Source organism: Lithobates pipiens, unplaced genomic scaffold (genome assembly GCF_037356315.1).
Source record: "Lithobates pipiens isolate NorthernLeopardFrog02 unplaced genomic scaffold, aLitPip1_a1.2 Scaffold_25, whole genome shotgun sequence".
NCBI lineage: Eukaryota > Metazoa > Chordata > Amphibia > Anura > Ranidae > Lithobates > Lithobates pipiens.
In genome coordinates this window covers 172,930,465-172,947,308 of record NW_027507787.1, presented here as the reverse complement: position 1 = coordinate 172,947,308, position 16,844 = coordinate 172,930,465, and the positions used below count along the sequence as shown (strand labels likewise).

General features: G+C 47.3%; 1 protein-coding gene across 1 annotated transcript in view; it reads right to left on the bottom strand.

Moving 5' to 3' along the window:
- Positions 1 to 16,844, bottom strand: part of LOC143930667 (alpha-2-macroglobulin-like protein 1) — a 210,419-nt gene that overhangs the window by 74,885 nt on the left and 118,690 nt on the right. The window contains exon 20 of the mRNA XM_077455170.1: positions 10,176 to 10,302. Coding sequence (XP_077311296.1) covers positions 10,176 to 10,302 — 127 coding nt within the window. The remainder of the gene's footprint in view (positions 1 to 10,175; positions 10,303 to 16,844) is intronic.

Sequence of the window (16,844 nt, the reverse complement as noted above, 5' to 3'; positions counted from 1 at the left end):
ATTGGTTGCATGACAGCTGATAAGTTATCAGCTGTTAAGGATGCAGCGGCCAGCTACCTGGCCCGCTTAACAACCAGCTATTTACATAGAATTTGGATCAGTTTTCGACTGGTCTGAATTAGAATCATTCCAAAAATGTGGAATTCATAAGAAAACGAATAAATGAAACTTATGAAATTTTAACTACATGCATTACTAAATAGACAAGTGTTGGGGTCAGTAGCGCTACCTAAAAAAAGTACAGAGGGAGAGAGAAAGAGAGGGGGCTGTGACCACAGATATGAGGTATACACTACAACTAAATCCCTATATAGGTGTAAAGCAAGCCCCCTGTGGGGGTAATACCTTAAGGTGTGTGTGTAGGTTTACAAAATAAACACCCTCACTATACATGAAAATAGGCAAATACACAATATGACTCACATAGACCGATTAACCAAAATACCCAAGTATTCCTAGTAAGTATGTATATACATTAATGTATGTTAGGGATGTTACCTTTCCTTCATGGTGCACTGGGTAACTATGCTGCAAGGCTGGGAAGGATGCAGAACAGGGTTCAGTTTGGAGCTTGATCCGCCACCACGCCTCCAAAAAGCTGGTGGTGATTCTGCCACAACATCTGTTTGCTCCCCTCCCTCCTCCTCTTCTTCCTCTATGGCCTCTTCTGCAGAATTGTCCTCTGAACCAGCAGTGCTCCCTAAGCGCTCAAGGGGCTATATATATGCAAGCAGTCAGGCTAAAAGATGCCATGCAGGGCTCGAGTTGGTCTGCCTAAGGCTGACATTCAAAGGGATTGCACACAAAGCAGAGGGCCATCAATGAGTACCTGTGCAAGTATGTCACCAGGGGAGGGTCCCTCTTGTCACCATTTGAGCAGGTCACAATGATGGTGAGCAGCGAAAAATGCATCCATCAGTGACACTGTCCCTCTAGTCCTCCTGCTGGAGCACAGGCTTCATGGGATCATGGACAGGGCACTTGAGGTAGAATAGCGGGAGGAAGGAGGAATTCCTTTCCTCTCAAGGCCCCCTTTATCCAGATAGTATTCCTGTGAGGCTAACAAACACACAGGGAGAAGAGGAAATGGAGGAGGAGGAGGAGGAGGAATGTGTCAGCATGGATTTAGAGGATAACACGCAGTCTTCAAGGGATGGTTTTCAGTCCCCAGAAACCCAAGGAGTTGTACATGGCTGGGAGGAGGGAGTTATGAATAATGTGATCCTTAGTGACCCAGAAGACTCAGAATCGAATGCCCCTGCAAACTTATGCTGTATGGCCTCCCTTATCTACAAAGCCTGTGAAAGGACCCTAGGATTCATGGTATCAAGTAGAGGGATCATTACTGGCTGGCAACCCTTCTTGATCCAAGTTACAAGGGTAAAGTTGCAGAACTCATCCTGCCTTTCCAGAGGGAGCAGAGAATGAAACATCTTCAGGAGGCCTTGAAGAAATGTTTGTGTAATGCATTTACAGACCCTGGGAGTTTACCATTTCCTTGTTCTGGACAACATGTTGAGGCTTCGCTCGGTCAGAGGAAGAGCGGTGGAGAAGGTGGCCGGTTGACCAATGCCTTTAAACAATTTTTCAGTCCTCAACGCCAAGGTCTGATAGGTTCAAGCAATCATCGCGAGCATCTGCATTATATAGTGTAGGAATATCTAGGGGCAAGAGCAGACTTGGAGACCTTTCCAACAGAGCATCCACTGGTTTACTGGGTCTTGAGGATGGACCATTGGCTACTGGCCTGTCCTGCATCCAGCTTGCTTTCTGAACGTACATTCAGTGCTGCTGGAAGGTTTGTAATGGATCAAAAAGTGCACCTGTCCACAGACCCGTTGATAGGCTCACATTTATAAAAATAAATCAGTCCTGGATCAGCAGCTATCAAGCACCTGATGGTAGCTTCCAACAATATTTTTGGTTTAGGGCACCACCACCCAAGGCCCAATTTTTCTGCCCCTGTTTAAAGCCGGAGTCCGCCGGGACTCCGCGTTTTTTTTTTTTTTTTAAGTCAGCAGCTACAAATACTGCAGCTGCTGACTTTTAAAATAGTGACACTTACCTGTCCAGCGCGCCCGCGATGTCGGCACCCGAAGCCGATCTGTAGATCGTCACTCGAGTGCTGCCGCCGCCATCTTGGGTATGGGAATCAGGAAATGGAGCCTTTCGGCTTCATTTCCCGGTTCCCTACTGCGCATGCGCAAACCGCGCTGCACAATGAGGACGGTCCCCGCTGCCTCTGGGATCTGTGTGTTTCCCAGAAGGCAGCAGGGCACTTGCGGAAGGGGGCGGGCACTTGCGGAAAGGGGCGTAATCTATGCCCCTTTCCGCAGAGAGCTAGCCCGGAAGTGGGTGCAGTTGCCTGGATTATCCAGGTAACTGCACCCCCCTCCCCCCTGAAAGGTGCCAATTGTGGCGCCGGAGGGGGGGAGGATTCCGATGAGCGGAAGGTCCATTTTAGGGTGGACCTACGCTTTAACAGGGACATGCAATTACAATTTTTAAAATAATATTTAACAGCAGGGCCTGTTTCTGTGCCCAACAAGAGTAACTGTGAGGGTTTACAGTGGTCTGGCACCACCAAAACCAAAGGCCCACTTTTTCTGCAGAGTATATACTGTAGTCCATATAGTATATACTGCTATTAAAAGTATATAGTGCCTGGGTGACCCTCACGCAATAAAAAAAACAAACAAAAAAAACATTTGGCACGGGGTTCCACTCAATATCCATACCAGATCTGAAGGGCCTGGTATGGATTTTGGGGGGGACCTCCACTCCATTTTTTTTTATCATTTTGGTGTGGGGTTCCCCTTAATACCCATACCAGACCCAAAGGGCTTGGTAATGGACTGGGGGGGACCCCCCAATCATTTTTTCAATGATTTTTTTTATATATATTGCTGGGATGTTTTTTCTTAGCTAGTTTCCTGCAGTCTATTAGCACCTATTTTCTCCTATACATTTATTCATTTTTTCTCTCTTAGCTTGTTTCCTGCAGTCTATTAGCGCCTATTTCTCTCTTACGTTTTATTTTTTCCTTCCTCTCTTAGTAATAATGTTTTGGGGTTCCAAGTAATTTTCTAGCAAAAAAAAAAAAAAAGATTTTACCTTGAAACCAACAAATGTCAGAAAAAGGTTTAAGTGGGGAAACTTCCCTCATTTTCACACCAACGCATATTCCTTTGAGCTAAAGGACACATTGTTACAATGTTTATACTTAAAGTGGTTGTAAACCCTTACAAACCACTTTGACCTACAGGTAAGCCTAGATTAAGGCTTACCTGTGGGTCCAAGAAATATCTCCTAAACCGTAGACAGCGGCGCGCAGGCGCACTGGGCAGGCAGCAGATTGATTGCGCACGGGAGTGACGTCATCGCTGCTCTGGCGAATCACAGCACCGGAGCAGCGAGACCCAGAAGTCACTCCGGGATCCATGGCAGCGGCAGACGTGAAGACCGAGGACCGCTTCGGGGCTTAGTTTTCTGGTAAGTTATTCATAATGAGCTAGTATGCTATGCATACTAGCTCATTATACCTTTGCCTTGCAGGTTGCTTTTTTTTTTCTTCCCCCCCATGGGTTTAGAACCACTTTTAGTTCCACTGCTAAAGAATGTTGTGATTCTTGGCAGACTTCCCTTTTTTTTTTTTTTCTTTTGACAGCTGTAGAGAATTCTCTGCATAGAAAGAATCAGGAAATACTTTTTTCAAGATTGCAATGGGAAAAAAAAATCACAATAACGATTCTTAACGATTAATCGCGCAACTCTAATATATATACATGTTTTCTATTATTATTCCGAGTTCAATTGGAGTATAAGATTTTTTTTTCTGTCAGTGGATTTGGACCAAACTCTTTACATCAGATTTGAGTGTCAGTACTGTGTATTCTAGCCAGGTTTTCTTTGTAACACCAGCTGAGTACTAATTTTAATTGGTTAGTTCACCTGTAACCTAATGATCACACATTAGAGCAATATATAGGTGATTGTGGTGACTATCTCCAATAGGTAATGACTAAGTGCTAACTTTTGCGTGAAACGCGCCTACCTCTTTGCCCCCTGCTCCCTGGATCTGTCAACCACTTGTCATATGAAGCTTCAATAAAAGGATTTTTGGAAGTGCAGCCATCTGGAATCATTTCCTAACGTTGCACAGCATGCAAGCTGGGCTGGCACCTGACTAGTGTATGGGGATTAACCAGAGACTCACTAACCTTGAGCGGCTTTCCTTGTTTCATTGAGGGGTTACAGTGTTCTGGCACCACAAACAACTAAGGCCCATTTTTTCTGCAGAGTATATAGTGCAGTCCATATAGTATATACTGTATACTGCAGTTCAGAGTATATATTGCCTGGGGGACCCCCCACGCCATTTTTTAAAAATGTTGACATGGGGTTTTCACTTAATAATATACCAGAGTCTGCTAATGGACTGGACAGATTTTTTATGTTTATTGCTGGGATCCAGAAATACATCACAGCCGCGGACAATTTTGAATAAAAATGTTTCCTTTAGAAATGTAATTTTGCTGTGGGACAGTGAAACACATCAGACAGAGGCGCTAACTTAAAGGCAGACTAAGGGGACCCCCCAGGCACAATATTTAAAGGAATTTTTCATTTTATTGTTTCACTTTAAGCATTATTAAAACCACTGCTCCTGAAAAAACGTAAATGTTTAAAACTTTTTTTACATTGATACATGCCCCCTGGGGCAGTACCCGGGTCCCCATACACTTTTTAAGGCGATAACTTGCATAAAAGCCTTCAAAATGATTTTTCATGTTCATGTCCCATAGACTAATGTTGTTTCCACAAGTTTTTTGCCTGTTTGCATGTTCTGCTGCGAACCAAACCGGGGGGGCGGGTGTTAGGCTCATCCGCAAAATTATACTGCAGCTGTGGCTCTTAGGCATCACAACAGTCATATTTTACTCTGTGACACCAATAAACCCTAATGTACAGCCCTATGCAGGAGCCCTATCACATGCCTCCTGAAATATCTGTGATATACTGTAGCAATCACAGGAGGCAGCAAGGCCAAGTTAGGCCAAAAACCAAGAAGTGCTGCCTTGCAGCACAAAAACTAGCAAGGGAAAAAATAATGATATATTAGCATTTGTGTAAAATGGAGGAGGGAGGGGGACACAAATTAATCAAATCTTCGGTTGGTGAGTTAAGCTCTGTTATAAGCTACTTCTTTTAGGTGGAATTTCCTTGGAAAAAATATTTTACCAGTTATTTGGTGTTCTTTGTATTTGTGGGTTTTTCTCTCATCTTTTTTCTAGTGTGTGCTAGAAGTTAGTATAGGAAAGCCATACTCTGATTCACTTTTCTAAGCTGGTGAGTCTTAATTGGGTCAGGGTTTTTAGAGTTCAGGGTTACAAAAAGTTGTCACTAAATGATATATTGCTCACACATGCCATAGTTATATGTGGAATTGCACCCCAAAATATATTCTGCTGCTTCTCCTGAGTACGAGGATACCACATATGTGGGACTTTTTGGGAGTCTAGCTGCGTACGGCACCCCGAAAACCAATCACTGCCTTCAGGGTTTCTAAGGGTGCAAATTTTTGATCTCACTCATCACTACCTATCACAGTTTCGAAGGCCATAAAATGCCAAAATAGCACAAAACCCCCCCAAATGACCCCATTTTGGAAAGTAGACACCCCAAGTTATTTACTGAGAGGCATGTTGAGTCCATGAAATATTTTATATATTGCCACAAGTTGCAGGAATTTAAAAAAAAAAATTTTTTTTGAACATAGTTGTCACTAAATGATATATTGCTCACACATGCTATGGGCATAAGTCAAATTACACCCCAAAATAAATTCTGCTGCTTCTCCCGAGTACGGGGATACCACATGTGGGGGACTTTTTGGGAGCCTAGCCACGTACCGGACCCCGAAACTCAAGCACTGCCTTCCGGATTTAAATATAAAATGCTACCAAAAAAAAACTTCATCAGGCCTGACTCTGCGATCGCTGCAGTTATGTGTTTAGTGTTTTGTAAGTGACAGTGATCAATCGATACTGCACTTGGGTGGGCTGGGCGAAGGGGCAAAACGCAGGTGCCAGCAGGTATCTGGGCTGATCCCGCTAACAATGCGTTCTTTTGGAACCCTAAACTGCTGGGGATGCTAGTATAGATCTGATCAGATCAGATATTGATCTGTTCAGATTCTATACCACTACGGGAGGTTTATGCTTTGCGTGTGGGTGTTAGCGGTACTGGCACTAACCTAGCGCTGCCTGGGGCGACGCAGACCCTGACCCTAAAACCTAATTGATATCACCCGCCGGGTGATCAGGGGGTTAAACCTTTATTGGGTAATAAATGGTGGGTGCCCTGATGCTATAAAAAGCAAACTAACCAGAGTCACCCGTAACACTTATACGGTGATCACTGGTGAAAGGGTTAACTAGGGGCAATCAGGGGGTTCAAATTTTTATTAGGTAGTATATGGGGGTCCCTGGCGCTATATAAAAACCTGACGGGGAACCTAAATAACTAACTGGCTAACCAGCGTCACCAGTGACAGTTATACTGTGATCGCTGGTGAAAGGGTTAACTAGGGGCAATCAGGGGGTTAAAACCATTATTGGGTAGTATATCGGGGTACCTAGTGCTATAAAAACCTGGTCGGTGAACCTAAAAAAAGAACTAGCTACCTAGCGACAATAGCGACACTAATGCTGCGATCAGAAAAATGATCGCTTAGTGACACTGGCAAAAGGGGGTGAAAGGGTTAACTCTAGGGGCAATCAGGGGGTTAAACCTTTATTGGGGGGTGATAGGGGGCTACCCTGGACCTGACACTAACTGCCCTGACAGTTTTTACTTTTACAACTGACACTGAATGCAGTGATCAGTAAATAAGTGATCAATGCAATCAGTGACACTGTGACTGGGGGGGGGGGGCGGGGGGCGATCGGAGGGGGGGGATGGGGGGGGTTTGTGTGCCTGTGTGTACCTACATGTCAGTATAGTGTTGGCGCACACTTACTTTTTGTCTTCTCCTCGTAGTCCGGTCAAAAAGACTGCCCCGAGGAGAATGACATTACTTCCTCCTTCCTGTGTATACAATACGCAGTGGGAGGAAGCTTGTCATTGGCCAGGAGCAATCGAGAGGGGATGGCCAGAAACATACGGCCATCCCCTCATCACGGATCGCTCCTGCAGCGAACCGGACCGCCGTATCCAGCGATCGGTCCCCCCACCCGCTGGAAGGCAGGCATGTACATGTACGTGCTTGTGCCTGCCTGTGCCATTGTAATGACGTACAATGGCAATACGGCGGTCCTTAAGTGGTTAAAGGTATATTTTTTTTAAATGTAATTTTTTCATTTTTTTTTTTTGCATTTTAGTCCAAATATGAGATCTGAGGACTTTTTGACCCCAGATCTCATATTTAAGAGGACCTGTTATGCTTTTTTCTATTACAAGGGATGTTTACATTAATAGGAATAAAAGTGATCCATTTTTTTTTTTTTAAAACAGTGTAAAAATAAATAAAATCAATTAAAATAAATAAGAAAAAAAAAGTTTTTTTTAAAAACACCCCGTCACGACGAGCTTGCGCACAGAAACGAGCGCATACGTGAGTAGCGCACGCATATGAGGACGGTGGTCAAACCACACATGTGAGGTATTGCCGCGATCGGTAGAGCGAGAGCAATAATTCTAGCCCTAGACCTCCTCTGTAACACAAAAAATGCAACCTGTAGAATTTTTTAAATGTCGCTTATGGAGATTTTTGAGGCTAAAAGTTTGACGCCATTCCACAAGTGGGAGCAATTTTGAAGCGTGACATGTTGGGTATCAATTTACTCGGTGTACCATTATCTTTTACAATATAAAAAATTGGGCTAATTTTACTGTTGTCTTATTTTTGTGATTTTTTTCCAAAAAAAGTGTGCTTGTAAGACCGCTGCGCAAATGCGGTGTGAAAAAAAGTATTTCAATGACCGCCATTTTATTCTCTAGGGTGTTAGAAAAAAAACAGTATAAAATGTTTAGGGGTTCTAAGTAATTTTCTAGCAAAAAAAAAAAAAACAGTTTTAAACATGTAAACACCAAATCTGAAAAAGAGGCCTGGTCCTTAACCACTTGCTTACTGGGCACTTAAACCTCCCTCAGTCCCAGACCAGCTTTCAGCGCTGATGCACTTTGAATGACAATTGTGCGGTCATACAACACTGTACCCAAATGAAATTTTTATCATTTTTTTCCCACAAATAGAGCTTTCTTTCGGTGGTATTTAATTACAGCTCGGAGTTTTATTTTTTGCTAAACAAACAAAAAAAGATGCCAAAAAAAAAAAAAATCATGTTTAATAGTTTGTTGGAAAATTTTGCAAAGGGGTCATTTTTCTCCTTCATTGAAGTGCGCTGATTAGGCGGCACTGATAGGCTGCACTGGTGGGCACTGATGGGCTGCGTTGGTGGGCACTGATAGGCTGCACTGGTGGGCACTGATAGGCTACACTGGTGGGCACTGATAGGCATAGTTAAGGCGGCACTAATAGGCACAGATAAGGCGGCACCGATGGGCACAGATAAGGCGGCACTGATGGGCAAATATGGGCACAGATAAGGTGGCACGGATGGGTGGCACGGATGGGCACTGATAGGTACCACTGATAGATGGGACTGATAGGTGGTACTGATAGGTGGCTCTGATAGGTGGCACTGCTGGGCACTGATGGGGGGCACTGCTGGGCACTGGTAGATGACACTGATGGGCACGGATAAGTGGCACTGGGGTGCAGCACCTTTGAGGCAGATTGTGGGCACTGCTGGGTGGCACTGTTGGGTGGCACTATGGGCACTGCTGGGTGGCACTTACTTTTTAGACATGTGGCACTGCAGGGGGCAGGTGGGCACTGGCAGGGGGCAGGTGGGCACTAGCAGGGCTGGCCGTGATCGGGACTGATGTCCCGATCACGGCCGCCGGTGATCGGCTTTTTTTTTTTCTCCTCGCGCTGACAGCGCGAGGAGGAATAATAGCCGATTACCGGCTCCGTTATATCACATGATCAGCTGTCATTGGCTGACAGCTGATCACGTGATAAGGGGTCGGGATCGACCCCTTGCACGGATCGGTGATCAGGCGAGTCTCATGGACTCGCCGATCACAGAGCGTGGCGCGCAGGCCGCTCGTGCACGGGACTACGTCAATAGACGTAGTCCCGGAAAAGGAGATCCGCGCTGTAGCCGTCATTTGGCTATAGCGCGGATCTCAAGTGGTTAAGAGGCTAAAGACAGTGGCATACTTAGGTCTTCTATCCTTTCCAGAGAGATCTCCTGAGAGTTACCTGGATGGGCTGGTGAGGAATCATTAGGTTAGACTGATGTAGAGAGGTAGCCAGGAGGGCTGGTGAAAGGGGCAGCTGCCGGTGAGCAGGCTGGGCCTGTAGAGGTGGTATTGGGATTAGTGGCCACAGAGGAGAAGTTACAAGCCGTTTCACTACATCTGAGCTACACAAAAAGTGGCAGCGAGTACCTGCCTGTAATGGGCTATGCTAATCTGGTCTGGGAGCCTGTCAGATCATTTTAGAGTGATTAAGCTGGAGCAAGCAAGTGAGTGTGCAGGAGGAATGTGAAGGAGACTGTGTATATATGTATGTATATAGGAAGATGGCTCTGAAGTTTTGCTGAAGATAAGTGGGCATCCCATAACTTCCAATCCCTATCCAGGTTATTAACCCTCTAATAAATAAAAAACAAAACAAAAACAAACACGGACTGTTCTCTGACTCTGGGTGCTTGTGAAGATTCCGTGTGCCTGGCTGTGCAGGAGTGGGAGATCCATGTTTGTCTGCAGCTCCTATGGGGGTGTGCTACATAAATATTTGATAAATGTTTACTGCAATTTTTTTTAACTTTTTTAATGTTTCTCAAGAATAAAGTCAAATAATGCAGCTAATCAGGGGCTCTTTGGCACAACAATAGGTCCAGGATAGTTGAAAGAAGCTTTTGTAAGCCCTAGGAGCCATGTGAAACCCACAATTGAAACATTTACAGAAATCTAATTTTTGCAAAACTTCAGGGAAATGTAAAAACTCAAAATTTGCACACCCCTAATGAGGACCAGTTCTTGAAAATAAAAGTCACAATGAAAAACGATACTCCCATTTGTGTTCATTGGAGGATATTTACCCACTTTCAGAGCTTGCATTTTCAAAGTGAGCACTATAGGTTCTTCAGGGTACAGACATTGAGGGGTGTCGCAGGTAGAACATTCATTCACCTTTAGCTCAGGAGGGTTCTGGAGACTGATTTTTACCTGCAGGGGGTCAAAGGTTCTTTTAGTGTCACCAAGTATTTCAGAATAATTGCACAAAAATCTTTACTAAATATTTGTACAAGCACAACTGCAATTTGAAGGCATTTGCACCGTGGCTTCATGCATTTGATTTGCATCAGCAATTGAGTTGCTTTGCCAGATTATATGATCTCTACTGGGAATGCAAACACAATACACACGGCACCTCCAGAGAACATGCAACCATCAGGTATTAGACATGTGCATTCGTTTTCGTCCGAATGCATTTTCGTCCGAATTTCAGCTATTTTCGTTTTCGTTTTGACAAACGATAACGAAAGCACAGAATCCGAAAAACGAAAGATCCGACATAAATAAATGCTTTATTTTCGTTTTCATTGTTACAACAGTTCGATATAGAATAGGAGATTCGACGTGACTCTGACAATAACAAGCTGTCTATAGAACCTGTGGTCGAATGTGCCTAACCTTACCTCTATTAGTCCAAGATTATATAGAGAAAATATTCGACAGAGAGAAAAGATTCTGCAAGTTACTGTCCTAAAAAGTATTTAGGGACCCGGGTCCTGCCCTAGGAGACATGTATCAATGCAAAAAAGTTTTAAAAACGGCCGTTTTTTCGGGAGCAGTGATTTTAATAATGATTAAAGTGAAACAATAAAAGTGTAATATTCCTTTAAATTTCGTAGGGGGGGGGGGGGGGTTGTCTATAGTATGCCTGTGAAGGGGCTCATGTTTCTGGTGCTTAGAACTGTCCCAGCACAAAGTGTCATTTATGCAGGAAAAAAAGTCCTTTAAAATCACTCGCAGCTATTATGAATTGTCGGCTCCGTAATACAGAGAACACTCATTGAAAGTCATTGATAAAAAAAAAAAAAAAAAATTTAAAAAAAAAGCGTGGGGGTCCCCCAAATTCAATTACCAGGCCCTTCAGGTCTGGTATGGATATTAAGGGGAACCCTGCCTCAAATTTAAGAAAAAATTTGACGTGGGGTTCCCCCTAAATATCCATAACCAGACCCTTCAGGTCTGGTATGGATATTAAGGGGAACCCTGCGTCAAATGTAAAAAAAAATTGACGTGGGGGTCCCCCTAAAAATCCATACCAGACCCTTTATCCGAGCACGCAACCTGGCAGGCCGCAGGAAAAGAGGGGGGCGAGAGAGCGGCCCCCCCTCCCTCCTGAACCGTACCAGGCCACATGCCCTCAACATTGGGAGGATGCTTTGGGGGCCTATGACCCCTCAAAGCACCTTGTCCCCATGTTGATGAGGACAAGGGCCTCATCCTCACAACCCTGGCCGGTGGTTGTGAGGGTCTGCGGGCGGGGGGCTTATCAGAATCTGGAAGCCCCCTTTAACAAGGGGACCCCCAGATCCCGCCCCCCCCTGTTTGAAATGGTAAGGGGGTACAAAAGTGCCCCTACCATTTCATGAAGAAAGTGTAAAAAATAGTTAAATAAGACAAACACACTTTTGAAAAATTCCTTTATTAAAAAAAAAATAAAAAGATTCCAGCGGTGGTAATCCACTCTTGCTATCCAGCGACGGACGATCATCTCTCCAGCGATGGCTCATCTCATCCAGCGCAGCGTATCCATCCTTCTTCTGTCTCCGCGGTGGAGACACTGCAAGGATTCCGGCGGCCTGATGTTTCTTATATACGGAGGGCGGGGCCACCCATCACCTGACCCCGCTCCCCTCTGACGCAAGGGGAAACCTGGGGTTCCCTGTGACGTATGGGTGACCCCGCACCCCTCTGATGTAACACAGGCAGGTTTCCGTTACATCAGAGGGGGCGGGGTCACCCATACGTCACGGGGAACCCCGGGTTTCCCCTTGCGTCAGAGGGGGGCGGGGTCAGGTGACGGGTGGCCCCGCCCTCCGTATATAAGAAACGTCAGGCCGCCGGAATCCTTGCAGTGTCTTCACCGCGGAGACAGAAGAAGGATGGATACGCTGCGCTGGATGAGATGAGCCATCGCTGGAGAGATGACCGTCCGTCGCTGGATAGCAAGAGTGGATTACCACCGCTGGAATCTTTTTTTTATTTTTTTTTATTTTTAATAAAGGAATTTTTCAAAAGTGTGTTTGTCTTATTTAACTATTTTTTACACTTTCTTTGTGAAATGGTAGGGGTACTTTTGTACCCCCTTACCATTTCAAACAGGGGGGGGGCGGGATCTGGGGGTCCTCTTGTTAAAGGGGGCTTCCAGATTCTGATAAGCCCCCCGCCCGCAGACCCTCACAACCACCGGCCAGGGTTGTGAGGATGAGGCCCTTGTCCTCATCAACATGGGGACAAGGTGCTTTGAGGGGTCACAGACCCCCAAAGCATCCTCCCAATGTTGAGGGCATGTGGCCTGGTACGGTTCAGGAGGGAGGGGGGGCTGCTCTCTCGTCCCCCCCTCTTTTCCTGCGGCCTGCCAGGTTGCGTGCTCGGATAAAGGGTCTGGTATGGATTTTTAGGGGGACCCCCACGTCAATTTTTTTTTACATTTGACGCGGGGTTCCCCTTAATATCCATACCAGACCTGAAGGGTCTGGTTATGGATATTTAGGGGGAACCCCACGTCAATTTTTTTCTTAAATTTGAGGCAAGGTTCCCCCCCAGTCCGCTCGTGTGTGGGCTTCAGCGGACTTTTTCAGCGGACAGTCTGGCGGACTAAGTCTTACGGAATTTCTGTAAGATTGTCCGTCCAAACTTGGTTTCAGCGGACAATCCGCCCGTGTGTGTGCCAGTCCGCCGTACTTTCGAAATGAGCGGACTTTTCCCGCCCGGAGAAAAGTCCGCTCATTTCAAGCGGCTATCCAGGTAGGCGGGGCCCGTGACGGAGACGTCGCTGGCCCCGCCGCCTGGTATGGACTTAAAGAGGAAGTAAACCCTGATGGGTTTACTTCCTCTTTTTTTCCCTGCAAAGGTAAAGCATAATGGACTACTATGCATCGCATAGTAGCTCATTATGTGTCACTTACCTGACACAGGAGCCAGCGAAGTCGCCGCTGTCCCCTGTAGTCCGCCGCATCCATCTTGCTGGTGGCGTCTCGCAGCTCCGACGAATCACAGCGGCGAAGCCGCGATAACGTCACTCCCGCGCATGCGCACGGGAGTCACGTCTCGCAGCTCCGCCGCTGCCATTCGGCGAAGCCGCGATGACGTCACTCCCGCGCATGCGCACGGGAGTCGACAAATTAGGCAAATCCATTCTTGGACTTTTTTTTTCGGGCAAATATCTCCTAAACCATATAGGTTTAGGAGATATTGCTTGGACCTACAGGTAAGCCTTAATCTAGGCTTACCTGTAGGTCAAAGTGGTTTGAAAGGGTTTACTTCCTCTTTAAAGGGGAACTCCAACGCCGAAAAAAATCGGCGTGGGGGTCCCCCCCAAGTCCACAACAGACCCTTGTCCAAGCACGCTACCCGGCCGGCCAGGAAAGGGGGGCGAGCGAGCGCCCCCCCCACCCTGAGCCGTACCAGGCCGCGTGCCCTCAACATGGGGGGTGCCTTGGGGAAGGGGGGGCCGCGCGGCCCCCCCACCCCAAAGCACCTTGTCCCCATGTTGATGAGGACAAGGGCCTCTTCCCGACAACCCTGGCCCTTGGTTGTCGGGGTCTGCGGGTGGGGGGCTTATCGGAATCCGGGAGCCCCCTTTAATAAGGGGGCCCCCGGATACCGGCCCCCCACCCTATGTGAATGAGTATGGGGTACAATGTACCCCTACCCATTCACCTGTAAAATAAAAGTACCAAAAAAAAACACAACACACGAGATAAAATATTTTATTGCACAGCTCCGGGGGTCTTCCGTCTTCGGGGGTCTTCTCGCCTGACTCCTCCGCTATCTTCTTGTAGCTCTTTTGCTAGCGGAGGAGTCCGGCTTTCTTCCTCCCCGCCGCCGGCCTCTTCTCCCGACTTCGGGGGTCTTGTCCCCCTTTTCGGTTCTTCTGCCGGGCCACCGCGCCTTCTTATAGCTCTTTTACAGGCGGTGGCCCGGTCTTCTGTCGCCGCTGTCGCCGCCGCCTTCCGTTCTTCTTCTTCTTCTTCTTCTTCTCCAGGAGATGTTGCCTCGACGATCTCTCCGGCCGGAATGCCAGAGCCGTGCTGCGCGGCCACTTATATAGTGACAATGGGGCGGTGTCACATGGTATATGTCACATGGGTTGGTGTCACATGGTGACCCCGCCCCCTTACGATGTCATAGTCCCCATGTGACATCAACCCATGTGACCAGCCCATGTGACATATACCATGTGACACCACCCCATTGTCAATATATAAGTGGCCGCGCAGCGCGGCTCTGGCATTCCGGCCGGAGAGATCGTCGAGGCAACATCTCCTGGAGAAGAAGAAGAAGAAGAAGAAGAAGAAGAAGAAGAACGGAAGGCGGCGGCGACGGAAGACCGGAAGAGGGGGAAAAGACCCCCGAAGTCGGGGGAAGAGGCCGGCGGCGAGGAAGAAAGCCGGACTCCTCCGCTAGCAAAAGAGCTACAAGAAGATAGCGGAGGAGTCCGGCGAGAAGACCCCCGAAGACGGAAGACCCCCGGAGCTGTGCAATAAAATATTTTAACCCTGTGTTGTGTTTTTTTTGTACTTTTTTTCACAGGTGAATGGGTAGGGGTACATTGTACCCCATACTCATTCACATAGGGTGGGGGGCCGGTATCCGGGGGCCCCCTTATTAAAGGGGGCTCCCGGATTCCGATAAGCCCCCCGCCCGCAGAAGAGGCCCTTGTCCTCATCAACATGGGGACAAGGTGCTTTGGGGTGGGGGGGCCGCGCGGCGGGCACCCCCCATGTTGAGGGCACGCGGCCCCCCCCTTTCCTGGCCGGCCGGGTAGCGTGCTCGGACAAGGGTCTGTTGTGGACTTGGGGGGGACCCCCACGCCGATTTTTTTCGGCGTTGGGGTTCCCCTTTAAGTCCATTCCAGGCGGCGGGGCCAGCGACGTCTCCTTCGCAGGCCCTGCCTACCTGGAGACGCGCTCGAAATGAGCGGACTTTCCTCCGCGTGTGTGGGCGAGTCCGTTCATTTCAAAAGTAGAGCGGATTTTATGGCGGACTTAGTCCGCCGTATTAGTCCGCTCAAAAAGTGCCGTGTGTGGACAAGTCCGTTCATTCAAAAGTTTGGACGGACTGTCTGTCGGATTGTCTGACGAACTTAGTTGGGCAGACAATCCGCCCGTGTGTACGCGGCCTTACTCTTCAATCAAATATCATTAAACATAGGGTATATTAGCAATGTGTTTAATTTATAGCAAAAGTATCAAAAAACATATTTCTCCATTTAACATCAAGATCAGGTTCATATAACCCAGCCAGCACAGAGTTCCCCCTTACATCAGAGTCTGCAATAGAACACCTTACAGTGAAAGGGGAAATTTGATGCAAAGGGGAATGCTGCAGACGTTGGTGTAAAGGGGAATGCTGATGTAAGGGTGGGGGGAGGGGAATGCTGATGTAAGGGTGGGGGGAGGGGAATGCTGATGCAAGGGTGGGGGGAGCGGAATGCTGATGCAAGGGTGGGGGGAGGGGAATGCTGTTGTAAGGGTGGGGGGGAGGTTACTGATATAAGGGGGAACCTTTATATCAGTGCATCCTTACTAGAGATGAGCTTGGTGTTCGACTCGAACATCGGCCATTCGTCTGTTCGGCAAATTCAGAACTTTGTGGACCATTCGCACCAAATTCGTGTGGCACGAATGGCCCACAATGCACTACGCCATCGCAATGCATTGCTGGCTCATGATTGCACTGTGATCCCGCATGCTTGGCCAATCACAGCATCAGCAGCGTAGAGAGCCATAATTGGACACAGGCAGGATTATAGCTCAGGGGGTTTAGTACACGCCCCACACTATATAAGGCCTTGTGTAGTGTGTTCCGGCGTGCAGGAAAAGAGCAAGATAGGCAGGGACAGTGTGTTCTTTTCTCAGGCAGGTTCTGGTGCGAACCGAACCGGGGGGTTTTCGGCTCATCCCTAATCCTTACCTAACTGCATTCACTCCCCCTTACATCAGTGACCCTCCCCCCTCAGACTGGCCTGGCGGCTCTGTCACTGACCTCCTCTTAGGTGTACTGTGCAGGGCTCAGTCAGACATTTCCCTCCGAATTGCATACAAACGCATTTTCGGATAGGAAATTTTTCCAACCGTAAAATAGAGAACCTGCTCTCAATCTTTTGCTGGAGCATACAAACGGTCACATTTTCTGACCAAAACCTCACATCGAACGTTTGCTGGCGGGATTTCCGATTGTGTGTAGGCAGCATTAGGGTCACACACCCGCACCTGCACACCTGTCTAATTAGGACGTGCGACCATATCTGTACAGCTCCGCATACACTGAGGACTGGTTCACACCAGAACACATGCAAACAAGCACAAGCATTTCTGCATATTCGGTTTTCGACAGCTTATTCATTTCAGGGGGCTGCCAAATGTACAGGAACGCACAAAAAATAGGGCAGGGGGTACCATGTGGTTTGGTAGACACAAACGCACTATTTTCTAGATGCATTTGTGGTGCCATTAACAATTAGGTTCAGT